The sequence below is a fragment of the Aethalodelphis obliquidens genome, unplaced genomic scaffold, assembly GCF_003676395.1.
Source record: "Aethalodelphis obliquidens isolate GAN/ISIS:26980383/991018 unplaced genomic scaffold, ASM367639v1 scaffold37, whole genome shotgun sequence".
Classification (NCBI taxonomy): domain Eukaryota; kingdom Metazoa; phylum Chordata; class Mammalia; order Artiodactyla; family Delphinidae; genus Aethalodelphis; species Aethalodelphis obliquidens.
Genome location: NW_020837981.1, coordinates 16,281,232 through 16,295,403, shown reverse-complemented (window position 1 = coordinate 16,295,403; position 14,172 = coordinate 16,281,232). Strand labels below are relative to the sequence as shown.

The 14,172-nt window shown below is 38.5% G+C and overlaps 1 protein-coding gene across 2 annotated transcripts in view; it reads right to left on the bottom strand.

Moving 5' to 3' along the window:
- Nucleotides 1-4,553: 4,553 nt before the first annotated feature.
- DNAJC12 (DnaJ heat shock protein family (Hsp40) member C12) overlaps nucleotides 4,554-14,172 on the bottom strand; it is a 34,069-nt gene continuing 24,450 nt past the window's right edge. Inside the window, exons 4-5 of one of the 2 annotated variants that reach the window (XM_027130125.1) lie at nucleotides 10,571-10,775; nucleotides 4,554-5,115 (exon numbers count right to left, since the gene is read on the bottom strand). In XM_027130125.1, the coding sequence (XP_026985926.1) occupies nucleotides 5,021-5,115; nucleotides 10,571-10,775 (300 nt within the window). In that variant the 3' untranslated portion in view covers nucleotides 4,554-5,020. The remainder of the gene's footprint in view (nucleotides 5,116-10,570; nucleotides 10,776-14,172) is intronic. The other variant, XM_027130126.1, reaches the window with a different exon arrangement.

The following is a 14,172-nucleotide window of genomic DNA, read 5'->3' as shown; positions in this document are numbered from 1 at the left end:
GAATTCAAGTGATTTGCCCTAAATCCCACCATCAGTTAGAACTGGAAAAAAAACCCAGAAAAAAACAGAAAAAGATCTAGTTCTCCATAAACCTAACCTAGATTCCACTGTGAAAACATTTACTCTTGGCTGCTAATTAATAAAAGAAATCATTATAGCAAAAAACATTGGAAGAAATGAAAGAGCCAGGGTGGGAGGAGAAAGGGTGAGGATGATCTTCCTGTTACAAAATGTTCTCCCACCATGAGGGTAAGAAGACACAGGGAGCTGAGAATAATACTAGAGACACAGCCACACTGATGCATATCACAAAACCTGAAATTGAAGGAAATTGAAGCCTTTCTTTGTGAGACATTTCATCATTTTCTCAGTAATTGCATCAGTTTTGTAATTTCTTCCATCACTGACTCCCCAGTAGCCCTGGCATCTTCTCGTCTGTGATATGGACGTGGCGGGTGATGGTGTTTGCCTCCAGGAAATTAAAGACCCCTCTCAGTAACTGCATTAGTCATTGACACTTGCCGCTGTGATTGGTCTTGTAACCACCATCAGATCTGGGCACGGAAAGGATATGAAAATTCACAAGCGGGAAAACAACCTTATCTTCCCCTGATGCAGCCTTCTCTTTACAAGAAATATCTGCAAAGTCTTTTTTGCATTTCTAATTTGCTCGTTAAAGGACATGTTTTTGACAGGCTGGTATATGTCCATGGGAGACTGGAAACTGTTTGGGATCATAGGAAATTGTGAATTCTGCCTGGGTTTTCCAGAGTTTCTCTACTGAGTTGCCCTTAACTTAAAAGAGCAAAAAATGTTTTAGAATTGTGTTTCAACATTTCGGGACACCCAGAAGACAAGAAGCCATAACACTGAAAAAACACCCTGATCTCGTCCTGTCTCTGTGGAAGGTACCAGAAGAAAAGTATACTCTGATTTTATTACTGCTTTATATCTTGGGCACTCCCTGGGATGACGGCAGTGGGGGGCCAGCTGGGTAAATTTTTCCATAAGCATAGTGCTTCAAACTGAGCCACTCAACGGAGTCTATCCTAGAGTGAAAAAGACTAAAGACAAGAATCCCAATGAACGCACACTGTTTTCTGGGTTTTCCAATCCAATGGCCCTAAGATCTCTGAAACTTGCCAAATTGCATCTGTTGTTTGCTTAAGAATATGGTAATCAAATTCTAAATGTACATACATGCTCTTTGATTCATTCCAGTAAGAGGTATTTATCTTACAGGTATACTTCATATATAAGAATACTGTGTGTAAAGCTATTCACTACATTGCTATTTGTGTTTGAAAAAAAAATGCCTGTAAATAACCTGGAAAGGCTTCAATAGAAGACAAATTAAGTAAATTATGGTTCATCCACACAATGGAAAGCCATGTAGCAGATAAAAAGAACAAGGTAGCACTTGCATATTAAAAATGGAAAAATCTCCAGTACATAGTAACTGAATAAATGGGCGATGCGCAGCAGGGTACTGTTCCCATTTGGGTAAAGAAAAGAACAGAACACATGTACGTGTGTAAAGCACAGGATATCTATGGAAGGATAGGCAAGAAACAGTGCCTCTGAGATGGAGAACTGGAGGAAAGGGATTGAGGAGGGAGGGAGGCCACAATTCTGTTAATTGATTATCACAAGGTTTAACACATAAGAATAGTAACTAGTACACATAGTGCTTACCATGTGCCCAGCATGTTCTTAGCACATTACGTACTTAAACTAATGCAAAGTGCTCCTTTTAAACTATAAGATATTCAGATACCTGTCTTATTTCACTAAATTATCAACTACTTGAGAGCATAAACTTGACTTAAGCATTTTTTATATCCTACACAAACACTGGTACGATATATATCACGTAATAATGTTCTCAAGAAATATATGCTTCATTCACTCATTCAATATCAAATATGAGAGAAACTAATTATCTTTACCATTTAGAGCTGACTCAAGAGCTTAATCACCTTTATATAAAATTATCTTTTCATAATCAGTTTGCTATGCCATGAAGTCAAGCCATAATCCAAAAATAAATGGCTTTGAAAATGTGCTATTACACATACATACAATTGTGGTTGTGCTGGACACACTGGGGCATTCAAACAAATTACTTAAGAAAAGTCCAGTTTTCTTCTTTCTTTTCATTCAAAGAGAAACACTATTTATCAAAGCACAGTCCCCTCCCTTTTTAAACTTTGAGTTCAGGAGAGTATTTAAGAATGAAAGGTCTACTAAGTTAGACGGGATCAAGCAAATAAAGTGCTTAGCACAAGCCTGACCCATCAGAAACCCCTATTCAAGTGACACTATTTCTCATTTCTTATGTGGAGGCTTCAAACATCATGGGAGAGGAAAGTAAACAAGAGCAAGCACTCAGTCTTGTCAACAATTGGGAAATATGTCTGCGGCAAAAGCAGAGCAGATCATGGGAGTGGGAGTGTTTTTCCCCTTGACAAGTCATTAGAAGTCATCAGTGCTGTAAATCAGACAGACTGGGGAAAAAAAGAAAAAAATTAAAACCTTGATTCTTAGATTGAAAAATTCACTTATTCAATCTGGCATTTATTTGAGTGCCCACTTGGGTCAGGCAGGCATTATGACAGGCAACTGTAGTCCTAAAGCTCATTTTATTCATTTAATGTGCTATCTCTTTTGCATTTACTTTCTATCTTTGAAATAAAATTTGCAGATATAGTAACAAATCCCATTTTACTGAAGTAGTAAAATGGTGGTAGAAAAATTCTCTAAATGTCTGGCCCTGACTTTTGGATTTGACAAAACAGCAGAACTTCAAATAATATTAAGGGGGCCTTCCCTGGTGGTGCAGTGGTTGAGAGTCCGCCTGCCGATGCAGGGGACACGGGTTCATGCCCCGGTCCGGGAAGATCCCACATGCCGTGGAGCGGCTAGGCCTGTGAGCCATGGCCGCTGAGCCTGTGCGTCCGGAGCCTGTGCTCCTCAACGGGAGAGGCCACAACAGTGAGAAGCCCGCGTACCGCAAAAATAATAATAATAATATTAAGGGAACCAATACAGGGTTGTATTTGTTAAAAAAAAAAAAAAAAGATTTCATCTATTTTATGGACTGAATTGTGTTCCCCCAAAATTCATTTATTGAAGTCCCAACTCCCAGTACCTCAGAATGTAACCTTATTTGGAGATAAGGTCTTTAAAGAGATGAAGTTAAAGGAGCCTTTTAGGGTGGGGGCTTAATCCAATGTGACTGATGTCCTTATAAGAAGAAAGGACTTTGTGAGGAAAAAGTGGCCATCTGCAAAGCAAGGAGAGAGGCCTCAAAAGAAACCAAATATGCACACACCTTGATCTTGGACTTCTAGCCTCCAGAACCATGAGAAATATTGTTTAAGGCACCCAGTCTGTGGTATTTTGTTATGGCAGCCCAACAAACCAATACAATCTACTATGATACTATTTCATAAAAGGAAGCACATTTTGGGGGACTTCGCTGGTGGCGAAGTGGTTAAGAATCTGCCTGCCAGTGCAGGGAACACAGGTTCGAGCCCTGGTCCGGGAAGATCCCACATGCCGCGGGGCAACTAAGCCCGTGTGCCACAAGTACTGAGCCTGTGCTCTAGAGCCCGTGAGCCACAACTACTGAGCCCATGTGCCACAACTACTGAAGCCCACGTGCCTAGAGCCCGTGCTCCGCAACAAGAGAGGCCACCGCAATGAGAAGCCTGTGCACCACAGCAAAGAGTAGCCCCTGCTCGCTGCAACTAGAGAAAGCCCGCGCACAGCAACAAAGACCCAACACAGCCAAAAATAAATAAATAAATAATTTTTTTAAAAAAGCACATTTTAAACCACAAAGGTAGGAAGGACATAATTTTTGAATAATTTTGCTTTTTAAAGAAACTTCCTGGGACTTCACTGGTGGCGCAGTGGTTGAGAATCCGCCTGCCAGTGCAGGGGACACGAGTTCGAGCCCTGGTCCGGGAAGATCCCACATGTCGTGGAGCAACTAAGCCCATACGCCACAACTACTGACGCCTGCACTCCTAAAGCCCGTGCTCTGCAACAAAAGAAGCCACCACAGTGAGAAGCCCGCGCACCACAACAGAGTAGCCCACGCTCGCCGCAACTAGAGAAAGCCCACGCACAGCAACGAAGACCCAACGCAGCCAATAAATAAATAGATTTATTTTTTAAAAAAAAAACTTCCTATATTTGTATTTTTTTCATTTTGCTATAGACCAGTGAAAACTCTGTTTTGACCAAGCAACCCCTGCTCTAAAATCATCTTTCTTCTTAATTTTTCATTCACTTGTTTCCAAACAAAAAATAACCATAGACTACACATGGCAAACCTAGTAATTCCAACCTAAAAAGGATGTGTTATGTAACAGGCCCATTTTCATAGTTAGAACATAGTTTATAAGTTTATCACCTGCTATATAATAAATCTTGTAAAGACATTTTCTCAAATGAATAATAACCTTTTAAATTTATAATTATTAAGATTGAAGTAGAAATACTTATTCAAATTATTTTCAAAATACAGTTGAATTATAAATTCATTATGAAGTTTGGGAAAATTATTTATTTTATTCAATGGAGTTTAGACAAGTAATTTCACATTTCATTTTAAATCCAGAGTCAGAAAACATTTCTTGTACATCTAGCACTCATAAAGATCATGGTATATCAATAAAATATTTAAATATAGAGATCGATTTTTAATGGATTTCTATAAATAACATTAACAGGAAAACGCACATAATACAATCTACTCTGGATCTAAGAGCCGTAATTTACTCAAATATTGAAAGAAACTAGTCTGAAAATTTTCTTGTTTAGAAAACATATTGAGAGAACAGGATCAAGGATGGAGGAATTAATTTGTACTCAGCAATTCACAAACATGACATTTTTAAGATTTGAACAAAGGCTGTATGTTGGCAGCGCAGGGAATGATCTCTCTCTCTCTCTCTCTGTCTCTCTCCCTCCCTCCCTCTCCTTCTCCCCACTGTGGAGCAGGGACATTTCATATTTCATAGTTTCTGAATTTCCTCAGGAGTTCTGAAGGAGCATCCCCAGACCAGCGGAAACGAAGGTGCCAACAGTTCACATCTGAAAAACCTGTAGAAGAGAGAAGAGAATATTTTAAAATCAGAGGTAGGAAAAGTCAAGCTTATTTATAATAGTAAAACAGCTTGTTGATTAGATTTCATTGCAATAAGTGAAATGTAAGGGTAAGTCTTTGGTATGAATTATTAATATCTTACAGAAATGGATAAGCAGACTATTGAATCCTTATGAACAGGAATTGGTTTATATGGATGAGAGGGCCTTACGTGTTTAAATGCTTATTAATAAAAAGATATTTATAGATACTTCCAGTGGTGGGAATTTTGACAATTCATCTGCAAGCAAATTAGAAACTACTTTCAAACAGCTGTCAAAAGTAGACGGTCAATGGAAAGAATCCCTGGAAATACAAATAATTTATTCCACAGTAGTAAGATTTTTTTTTAAATTCTAATAAACAACTTTGTGGAAAATTAGAGAAAAGGTCATTTTCATTCTCTACTGGAGGAAGTGTAAACTGGCAAAACTTCTAGCAGGCAATTTGGCAATATTTATCAAACTCATTAAAATGTATAAACCTTTAAGCCAATAATTCTACTTCTAGAAATTTATCCTAATGAAATAATCATGATGTGCTCAAGGGCTTAACTCTAAGGATGTTTATTATGATACCATTTGTAAATGTTTAAAAAATAAAGAAATAGTCTAAATCTTCAGTAATAGAAAATTGGTTAAAAGGCTTTGATATAGTCATTAACAATGTTTTAATATTTATCATCATAGAAAAATGTTCGTAACATATTGCTAAGTAACTGGTAGTTACGAAACAGTTTAGACAGCATGATCTCATTCATAAATTCATATTTACATGGGTATTTATATAAAATTTTTTTAAGTCTCTAAGTAATTACCCTTAAATGTTAACAGTAACTATTCCTGAAGAGTTGGAATAGATATGATTTTCATTTTTTATACTCTTTTTTTGTTTATCTGTATTTTCTTATTTTTCTGCGATGAACAAGTATGCCTTGTATCATTTTTTACTTTTATAATATTGCTGATGAAAAAGCAGGTTACAGAATAATATATTAAATATGCCTCCATCGATATTTGAAATATTATCTAAATATGTAGTAGGAAAAATATACACAGAATAGTTGACAGTGATTATCCCAGGAAAATAGGATCTGCACTTTCTTTAGAACTATCAGAGAAAAAAATCTAAAGAATTGCCATTTGGGGAAAAAGCAAAAAGGAAATTGTTTCTGACAACCTGTAATTGAAACACACACACAAAATATGTACAGTAATATCCTTTTCATTTTAGGTATACTAACATATCTTAAAATATACCAAAATAACAATAATACATATTTCCCTAAGTGGTAAGACTACAAGTTATTGTATTTTCTTCCTTTTGCTTGACCATATTTTCTCACATTTCTACACTAAATACATGTTATTTCTGTAGTTTGAAAAGATGTTTTCGAGTTTGGGTCCACCTAGAAGTAGACCCCAGACAAGAACTTGAATTCAAGTGGCTAACTTGGGGAGTTGATCCCAGGAGACCCTGGTAGGGAAAGGAACCAAGTCTGTAAAGACCCCTGAGAGTTATTCCACTTGAGGGGTGAAGGCGCTGGGGAATTTAGCCTCCCACTCCCATTCATTATCATCTGATGGCTACACCCAGAGCGTGTTTACTCCCTGGTACTTAACTGCCCGCTCACTGCTGCCAAGCCGGCCCCACTGCCGGAGAAAGCACTCTGGTGGGAGCAGTAGGGTTGGCAATGCCCAGAGGATATGTTAGCACATCAACAGCATCTGCTACATTTGTTTTTATTTTACTCCAGGATGTTTGATTCTAGAATTGTATTCATCAGAAGGCACATTTATTGCATATTTAAATGAAAAGAAAGTAAAAGTAAGATTGTCTCGCACATGGGTTTTCAGATGCCATGCTCCTTATTTTCCTGGTTGCAATGAAGAATCAGAAAATCATGGGGACTATTTAATAGAAGCTCATCACAGGAGAGGCATCAAAAGGCAAACTTCAAAGTAAATATCAAGCACTGCTTGAGGAAATTAACAAAAATGCTGAAAAGTTATGTGGGAAGCCACTCAGGGCTTGGTAAAGCTGACATGAATAATATTTCTTAAATGCTGATGTTATAAAAATTTACACTGCAGTCAAATGAAATTATAAATAATCAGGCAACTGTGCTTTTGGCATATGAAACCCCAACTTTAAGGCACTACTCAGAACAGCCAATAATCTCTTAAACAACATTAAGAAAATACTGGTAAATGCAGCTTTCAGCAAAATTGCGTAATTCTTATTCTCCAACAACAGCTTTCAAAACAGTGATCCTCCCTCCTCTCACCCCCTCTGCTTCATTCCTCAACCACAGTAAGAGAATACATTTCACAATGTGAGGGTATCAAAACTGGCATCACAATTTGTTCTGAGTAAATTACAATATATCTACACTGTGGAATATTTATCAGCTGTTCATTCTAATGAGTTCATTCTAAATATAAGGGTCTAAGGAGGAGTCCCATAGTAATAAAAGCTAACATTAAAAAAGCAATGGCCAGGCTTCCCTGGTGGCACAGTGGTTGAGAGTCCGCCTGCCGATGCAGGGGACACGGGTTCGTGCCCCGGTCTGAGAAGATCCCACGTGCCACGGGGAGGCTGGGCCCGTGAGCCATGGCTGCTGAGCCTGCGCGTTCGGAGCCTGTGCTCCACAACGGGAGAGGCCACAGCAGTGAAAGGTATACATACCGCAAAAAAAAAAAAAAAAAAAAAGCAATGGCCATGTACCAGGTCTAAATATTTTACATATGTTATTTACTTCTCAGAAAGACCTTACAAAAAAAAAAAAAAGGCTTCCCTGGTGGCGCAGTGGTTAAGAATCCACCTGCCAATGCAGGGCACACGGGTTCAATTCCTGGTCCGGGAAGACCCCACATGCCGCCAAGCAACTAATCCCATGCGCCACAACTACTGAGCCTGCGCTCTAGAGCCCGTGAGCCACAACTACTGAAGCCCGCACACCACAACTACTGAAGCCAGCATGCCTAGAGGCCCTGCTCTACAACAAGAGAAGACACCGCAATGAGAAGCCCCCGCACCGCAACCAGAGAAAGCCCACACGCAGCAACAAAGATCCAGCGCAGCCAAAAAAAAAAAAAAAAAGACTTTACAAGGTAGAGGTAGACACAAACATTTTAACTAATATATAGAGATAAGAAAATGCAAATACAGAGAGGTTATCTCACTTGCCCAAGGTCACACAACTCATCAGTGGGAAAAGCTAGGCTCTGGTTCCAGAGTCTGTGCTCTTAGCTACTGTATAACAGAGAGGAATGTGCACAGTATAACCCCATTCTTTATTTGTAAAGCCCTCACAAACGAACATATGCTTATACATGCCTTTGTTAGCATAGACAAACAAAGGCTATGGAAGGAGACACACCTGGGCATCTGCATTGGTTACTTCAGGAAGTAGAAGCAGAGAAGGATGAGACTAGGGTAGACACTAAATTGTTGTCTATATGTGATTCTTTGAATTTTTAATGATAAGCTCATATTACTTTGGGGTTTTTAAATATCTAAATAACTATTTTTGAAAAGAAAGAGAACTTTATAGAATCTTATGAAAGGGATTTAAGTGGGGCCTCAGTGTGAGAATCTGACGTGATCAACCCCCTCAACTCTGGTGAACTCAGAATAGGTCTGAATCTGAAACATATAGTCACAGGGAGGCCCCAAGGGTTCCGGAAGCCCAGATCTGAACATTCCAAGGCTAAATGGAGAAACATTCACGTGTTTGCCTGTGAATGCCTGTGGGTGGGTGTTTGTATGGTACGTTTGCCTAAAACACTGTTTTTAGGACATTCGAGCTTCTGCTTTGATTGGTTTGTTATATTATAACCACTGCCAGTTATGCGGCTGATGCAGTCAACTGCAGGCTCTATGAAAGGATCTCTTGGGTAACCAGCAGAGGCACCTGAAGGAAGCTCTAAGAATCTTTATTCCCAACAAGTAGTGAGCATGTAAAAGTTCTCCCCAGAGAGAGTTTTGAAGTGACTGTCTCTAGAAAGACTATATAGTTCACCACAAACTATCGAATTATCTTCTTTTTTGTAAGAAGTGTTCGAGAACATTCAGGAACCTTTTACTTAAAGGCTAAATTCTAGTGGGGTGTTGTATCACAACCATGAGAATCAAGAATTTGGAGGACAGTTAACGTGTGTGTACATAACACATCTGTACAAGATAAATACAGTGGGATGGCCAGATAGACAAAGAAATGATAACAACAGCTAACAATTATCCAGGGCCTGCTGTAGGCAAATCACTGTGCTAAGCATTTTGCATGGATCGTCTCATTTAATCCTCATGGTAACTTTATGAGAAGGTACCATTCTGATCTCTATTTTGTAGATGAGAAAACTGAAGTGTAGAGAAGTTAAGTAACTTTTACCCAGTAATACAGATAATAAATGGTAGAGCTAGGATATGAACCCAGGTAGTATAGCTGGGGAGCCGAGAGTTTAACCTCTGTAATACCCTGCTTCAATGGATATATACATGGGTCAGATGTCTATAAATCTACTTACAGGTAAGGTATCTTCTCAGGATAGTGCAATGCCTTAGAATGCAGACTCTGCAACCAAACTGCCTCAGTTCAGACCTCTTCCCTGCCACATACAAGCTGGATAACCTTGAGAAAATTATTCAACCTCTCTAGGCTTCAGTTTTCTCATCTATACAATGAGAATAATATTGGTACCAACTTCGGCTTCCCTGCTGGTGCAGTGGTTGGGAGTCTGCCTGCCAATGCAGGGGACATGGGTTTGATCCCTGGCCCGGGAAAATCCCACATGCCATGGAGCAGCTGGGCCCGTGCGCTATGGCTACTGAGCCTGCGCTCTAGAACCTGTGTGCCACAACTGCTGAGGCCCGCACGCCTGGAGCCCGTGCTCCGCAACAAGAAAGGCCACCGCAGTGAGGGGCCCGCTCACCACAACGAAGAGTGGCCACCACTGGCCGCAACTGGAGAGGGCCCACGCACAGCAACGAAGACCCAACACAGCCAAAAATAAAAACAAATAAATAAATTTATAATATTGGTACCAACTTCACAAACTTGTAATGAGGATTAAATAAATTAATATATGTAAAATTAATATTAAACAAGATAATAGATGTAAAGTAAAGAACTACACGTAGTAAATTCCCAACACATGTTAGCTAGTACTGTTTTAGTAAAGCGGATGACGATCCCAGAAATGTCTCAAGTTTTCCCTTGCAAGGAATGTATTAAGGAATATATCTTCTAGTTTCTGTGTCAATGCTAGGTAAGTATCTTTTAAGGTGCTAAACCAGCCCTTATATTTGGCACTACTATGTAGCTGGAAAGGTTGAGAATAAATACAATATAAAACGAGCCTTTTAATTTCACACCTTCTCTGTTCTGCAAAGCTACATGACATGACTTACCTGGAGAATCTGGATTTTGTGAGGAGAATGACTTCTCCATGGATTTGGATTCTTTTTGCTCCATTTTCTCTGTGGTTGGACCGAACTCCTCATTCTTTATCTCTTTTTGCTCATTCCATTCCTCATTTTCAGTTTTATCGGTGTGAGTCTGGTCAGATTCTTCCAACATCAGATCTTTTTTACCTCTGGTAGCCCAGTGCATTGACTACATTAATTGAAAGCAGATGTATAATATAAAATCAATATTATATAGTTTCTATATTTAAAGTTCAATATGTGGTAACACCTAACCTACTATTATAGTGCTGATTAACAAAATGTTAGACTTGACTATTAGCCAGATATTAATTAATTCAGATGTTAATCAATTAATCCTCACTGATTTGGAAAACTAATGATATAAGGAGAAATCCATATCCTGGTAGAAAGCAAAGGGACCAGCATCAGAGAGATTCCAAGAATGAGATGTTTTCTTAGAAAATTAGGCATAAAATTACCATATGACCCAGTAATTCAATTCCTAGACACAAAAGAATGGAAAACAAGTGTTCAAAGAAAAACTTAAACTCAAGTGTTCATAGCAGCACTAGTCACAAGAGCCAAAAGGTGGAAACAATCCAAATGTCCATCAATTCGTGAATGAATAAACAAAAATGTGACATATTCATACAACGGAATATTATTTGGCCATAAAAAAGGAGGAAAGTACTACAAAGTGGATAAACCTTGAAAACACTATGCTTAGTAAAAGAAGCCAGAAATAAAATGCACATATTGTATAATTCCAGAATAGACAAATCCATACAGATAGAAAGCAGATTAGTGATTACCAGAAGCTGGAGAGAGGGGAATAGGGAGTGATTGCTAACAGGTACAGGGTTTCCTTTTGGGGTGATGAAAAAGTTCTGGAACTAGATAGTGATGATGGGTAAACAACATTGGGAAGGTACTTAATGCCACTGAAATGTACACTTTAAAATGGTTAAAATGGTAAGTTTTCTGTGTATTTTACTATCAAAAAACAGACAACTGGGCTGTGTACCTTGAGCCATGCCAGAGATTAAACCTAACTACTGTTGTAACTACTATCCCCACTCTACTATTGTGACCTTCCATCCAGCCATGATCAATGAAGTGTTGGCAAATATTAGAATTCTGGGTTATACATCTTCTCTTTAAGAAAACTCATGGCACAAAGCAGAAAGTCAGTCAATATTTACTGTGAAATATTTGTCCTAATTTTAAGTGGATTCACTTAAAGTCCAGTTATCATCAAAATAATGAGAACTTTCTAAATATCTTTCCATTTTTTAATAATAATATGAATGTGTATGTGTATACTGTATGGAAGGTTTCTGGAAGGAAACACAAGAAACTGCAATGGTGGCTTTTTGAGAGAGGGGAGTAGAACTGGAGTCTGGAATAAGGATGGACTCACTTTTTATTACATATCCTATTGTACTATTTTGATTTTTTTTAACAAAAGTGTTGTTTTATTATATTTTTTTAATTTACAATTTTAAAAAATCAGGGACCATAAATCAAGTGTTGGGCATTGCCCACTAACTTCTGGTAAAACTTTTATATTTTTAGACAAACACAATATCCAAAACACTTGAAAACACCCCCCAGAAACCTGACATCCTAGAACTGCGTCCAATATACTTGGGTGGTGGTCCTTTGCCAAGTAACTTAATGGTGTAATTTTTCCAGCCTAGCTCTGGCTTCTGATGGTAGTGTTAGGAGTGAGGAAAAAATGAAAAATGGATCTTCAAAATGGAACAAAAGCACAAGACAATTACTTTTCCCCATACATCCTTTTGTACCTTTTTCACGTGTGTCCTGTATATGTATTTCCTTTGTCTTTTTTTTTTTTTTTTTTTTTTTTGGCTGCACTGTGTGGCTTGCAGAATCTTAGTTCCCTGACCAGGGATTGAACCTGGGCCACAACAGTGAAAGCACCACTCGTAACCACTGGACCGTCAGGAAACTCCCTGTGTTTCCTATTAAAATGTTTAAAATTGGATGGATGGGTAGATAAATGAAAAGACAAATAGATGAATACAGAGTAAGAAAGAGTGAGAGTTTGCTGTGTCAAGAATATTTCAAGTAGAATAATTAGCCCTGACATCAACCAAAATAATAAACATAACTGTTTCTTGAAACCTCATCTGGATATTGTGGGGTGCTATTTCTGAAGCACTGCTGAACAGTAACATACTACCTCTGTTGCTCAGAAACCCAAGAAAAACCCATAAGCCACATATTTGGGCAACTTTAAAACCCAGAATATATTATCCTCCTAATATCCAGGATATTCTTTTCCTGTGCTGCAAAAAAAAACAGAATAAAAGCAAAGCAAAGAAACCAAACCAAATAAAACATTGATTTTTCTAAAGTCCAAGGCTTAGCGAATAAGCTCAGAAGTTGTGACATTTAAAAACTGTGCCACAAAAAAAAAAAAAAACTGTGCCACAAACCATGGCAGGGGCCACTGCCTCTGCTACACACGTGCCCCATGTTGCAAGGGGCATCGGGCTTTTCATCTTTAGCGCACTGAGGTCTGAACTATCTCAAAATACTGCGGTTGCCAGCTTCTCCCCAGAGCACCACTTTATTTGCTAGTTTAAACAAATCAACGTAGGCAGGCGGTGGCCCATTATGTGTGTATTTGGCCAAGTTCGCTCCGTGGGGTGGAGGGAGGTGGGAAGTGGGAGGTGGCGGGGAAGGGGCAGAGATCACTAGCACCTTAAAGAGCTTAGAGAGATACCACAATTTCTTACGACCTGTCTCAGGAGCATTAACACTGTGCACACAGGCAGGAGCCAGGAGAAGTACCTCACCATGAAGAAAGGGGTACAAAGAAAGTACAAAGGGGTAAAATGCCTTCTTGGACTCTTTTAAATAAATCTGTTCATCATCATTTTTTAAGAGAATTGGGAAATGTTAATGACATGGTATTTATAAATAATAGCCAATATGATCACAAATAGCATGATCTCAACTAAATTAAAAGCTGGAAAGATATATTCAAATATAGATATATAAATATATAGATATATACATAAAATATACAGACTGGAGGGCAATATAGCCTGTACACAGCCTAAAACCTTAAGTATATTCAAGCCTTCTGCCCTAATCCAACCTGAAAACTCACTTCTTCCCACATTCAACCTATCTCTCCCCAACTGCAGAGGAGCGTCATCCTGAATCCTCTTCCCCAAAAAAAGACCCCATAAAGCAGTTACTGCCACCATTCAGTGTAACCGGCTCTCACACTAACAAATGAAGGACAGAAAACACTGGAAGGAAATGTACCAAAATACAAATGGGGTTATCTTTGCATGGCAGCATTGTGAAGTTATTTTTTCTTTTCTTTCTTTTTATTTTTTGGTGTGTTCTAAATTTTCTATGACAAGATTATACATATGTACAACTAGAGTTTAAAAATTAGATTGAGTTATGGTTGCCAAAATATATCAATATAAGGAGGGAGCTTCTCGGTGCCAGTAATATGTGTGTTGGGGTGAGGGGTGGTGTATACAGAGTATACACTTCACAGCCACTTGCTAAACTGTAAATGCAGGTTTTAAGCATTT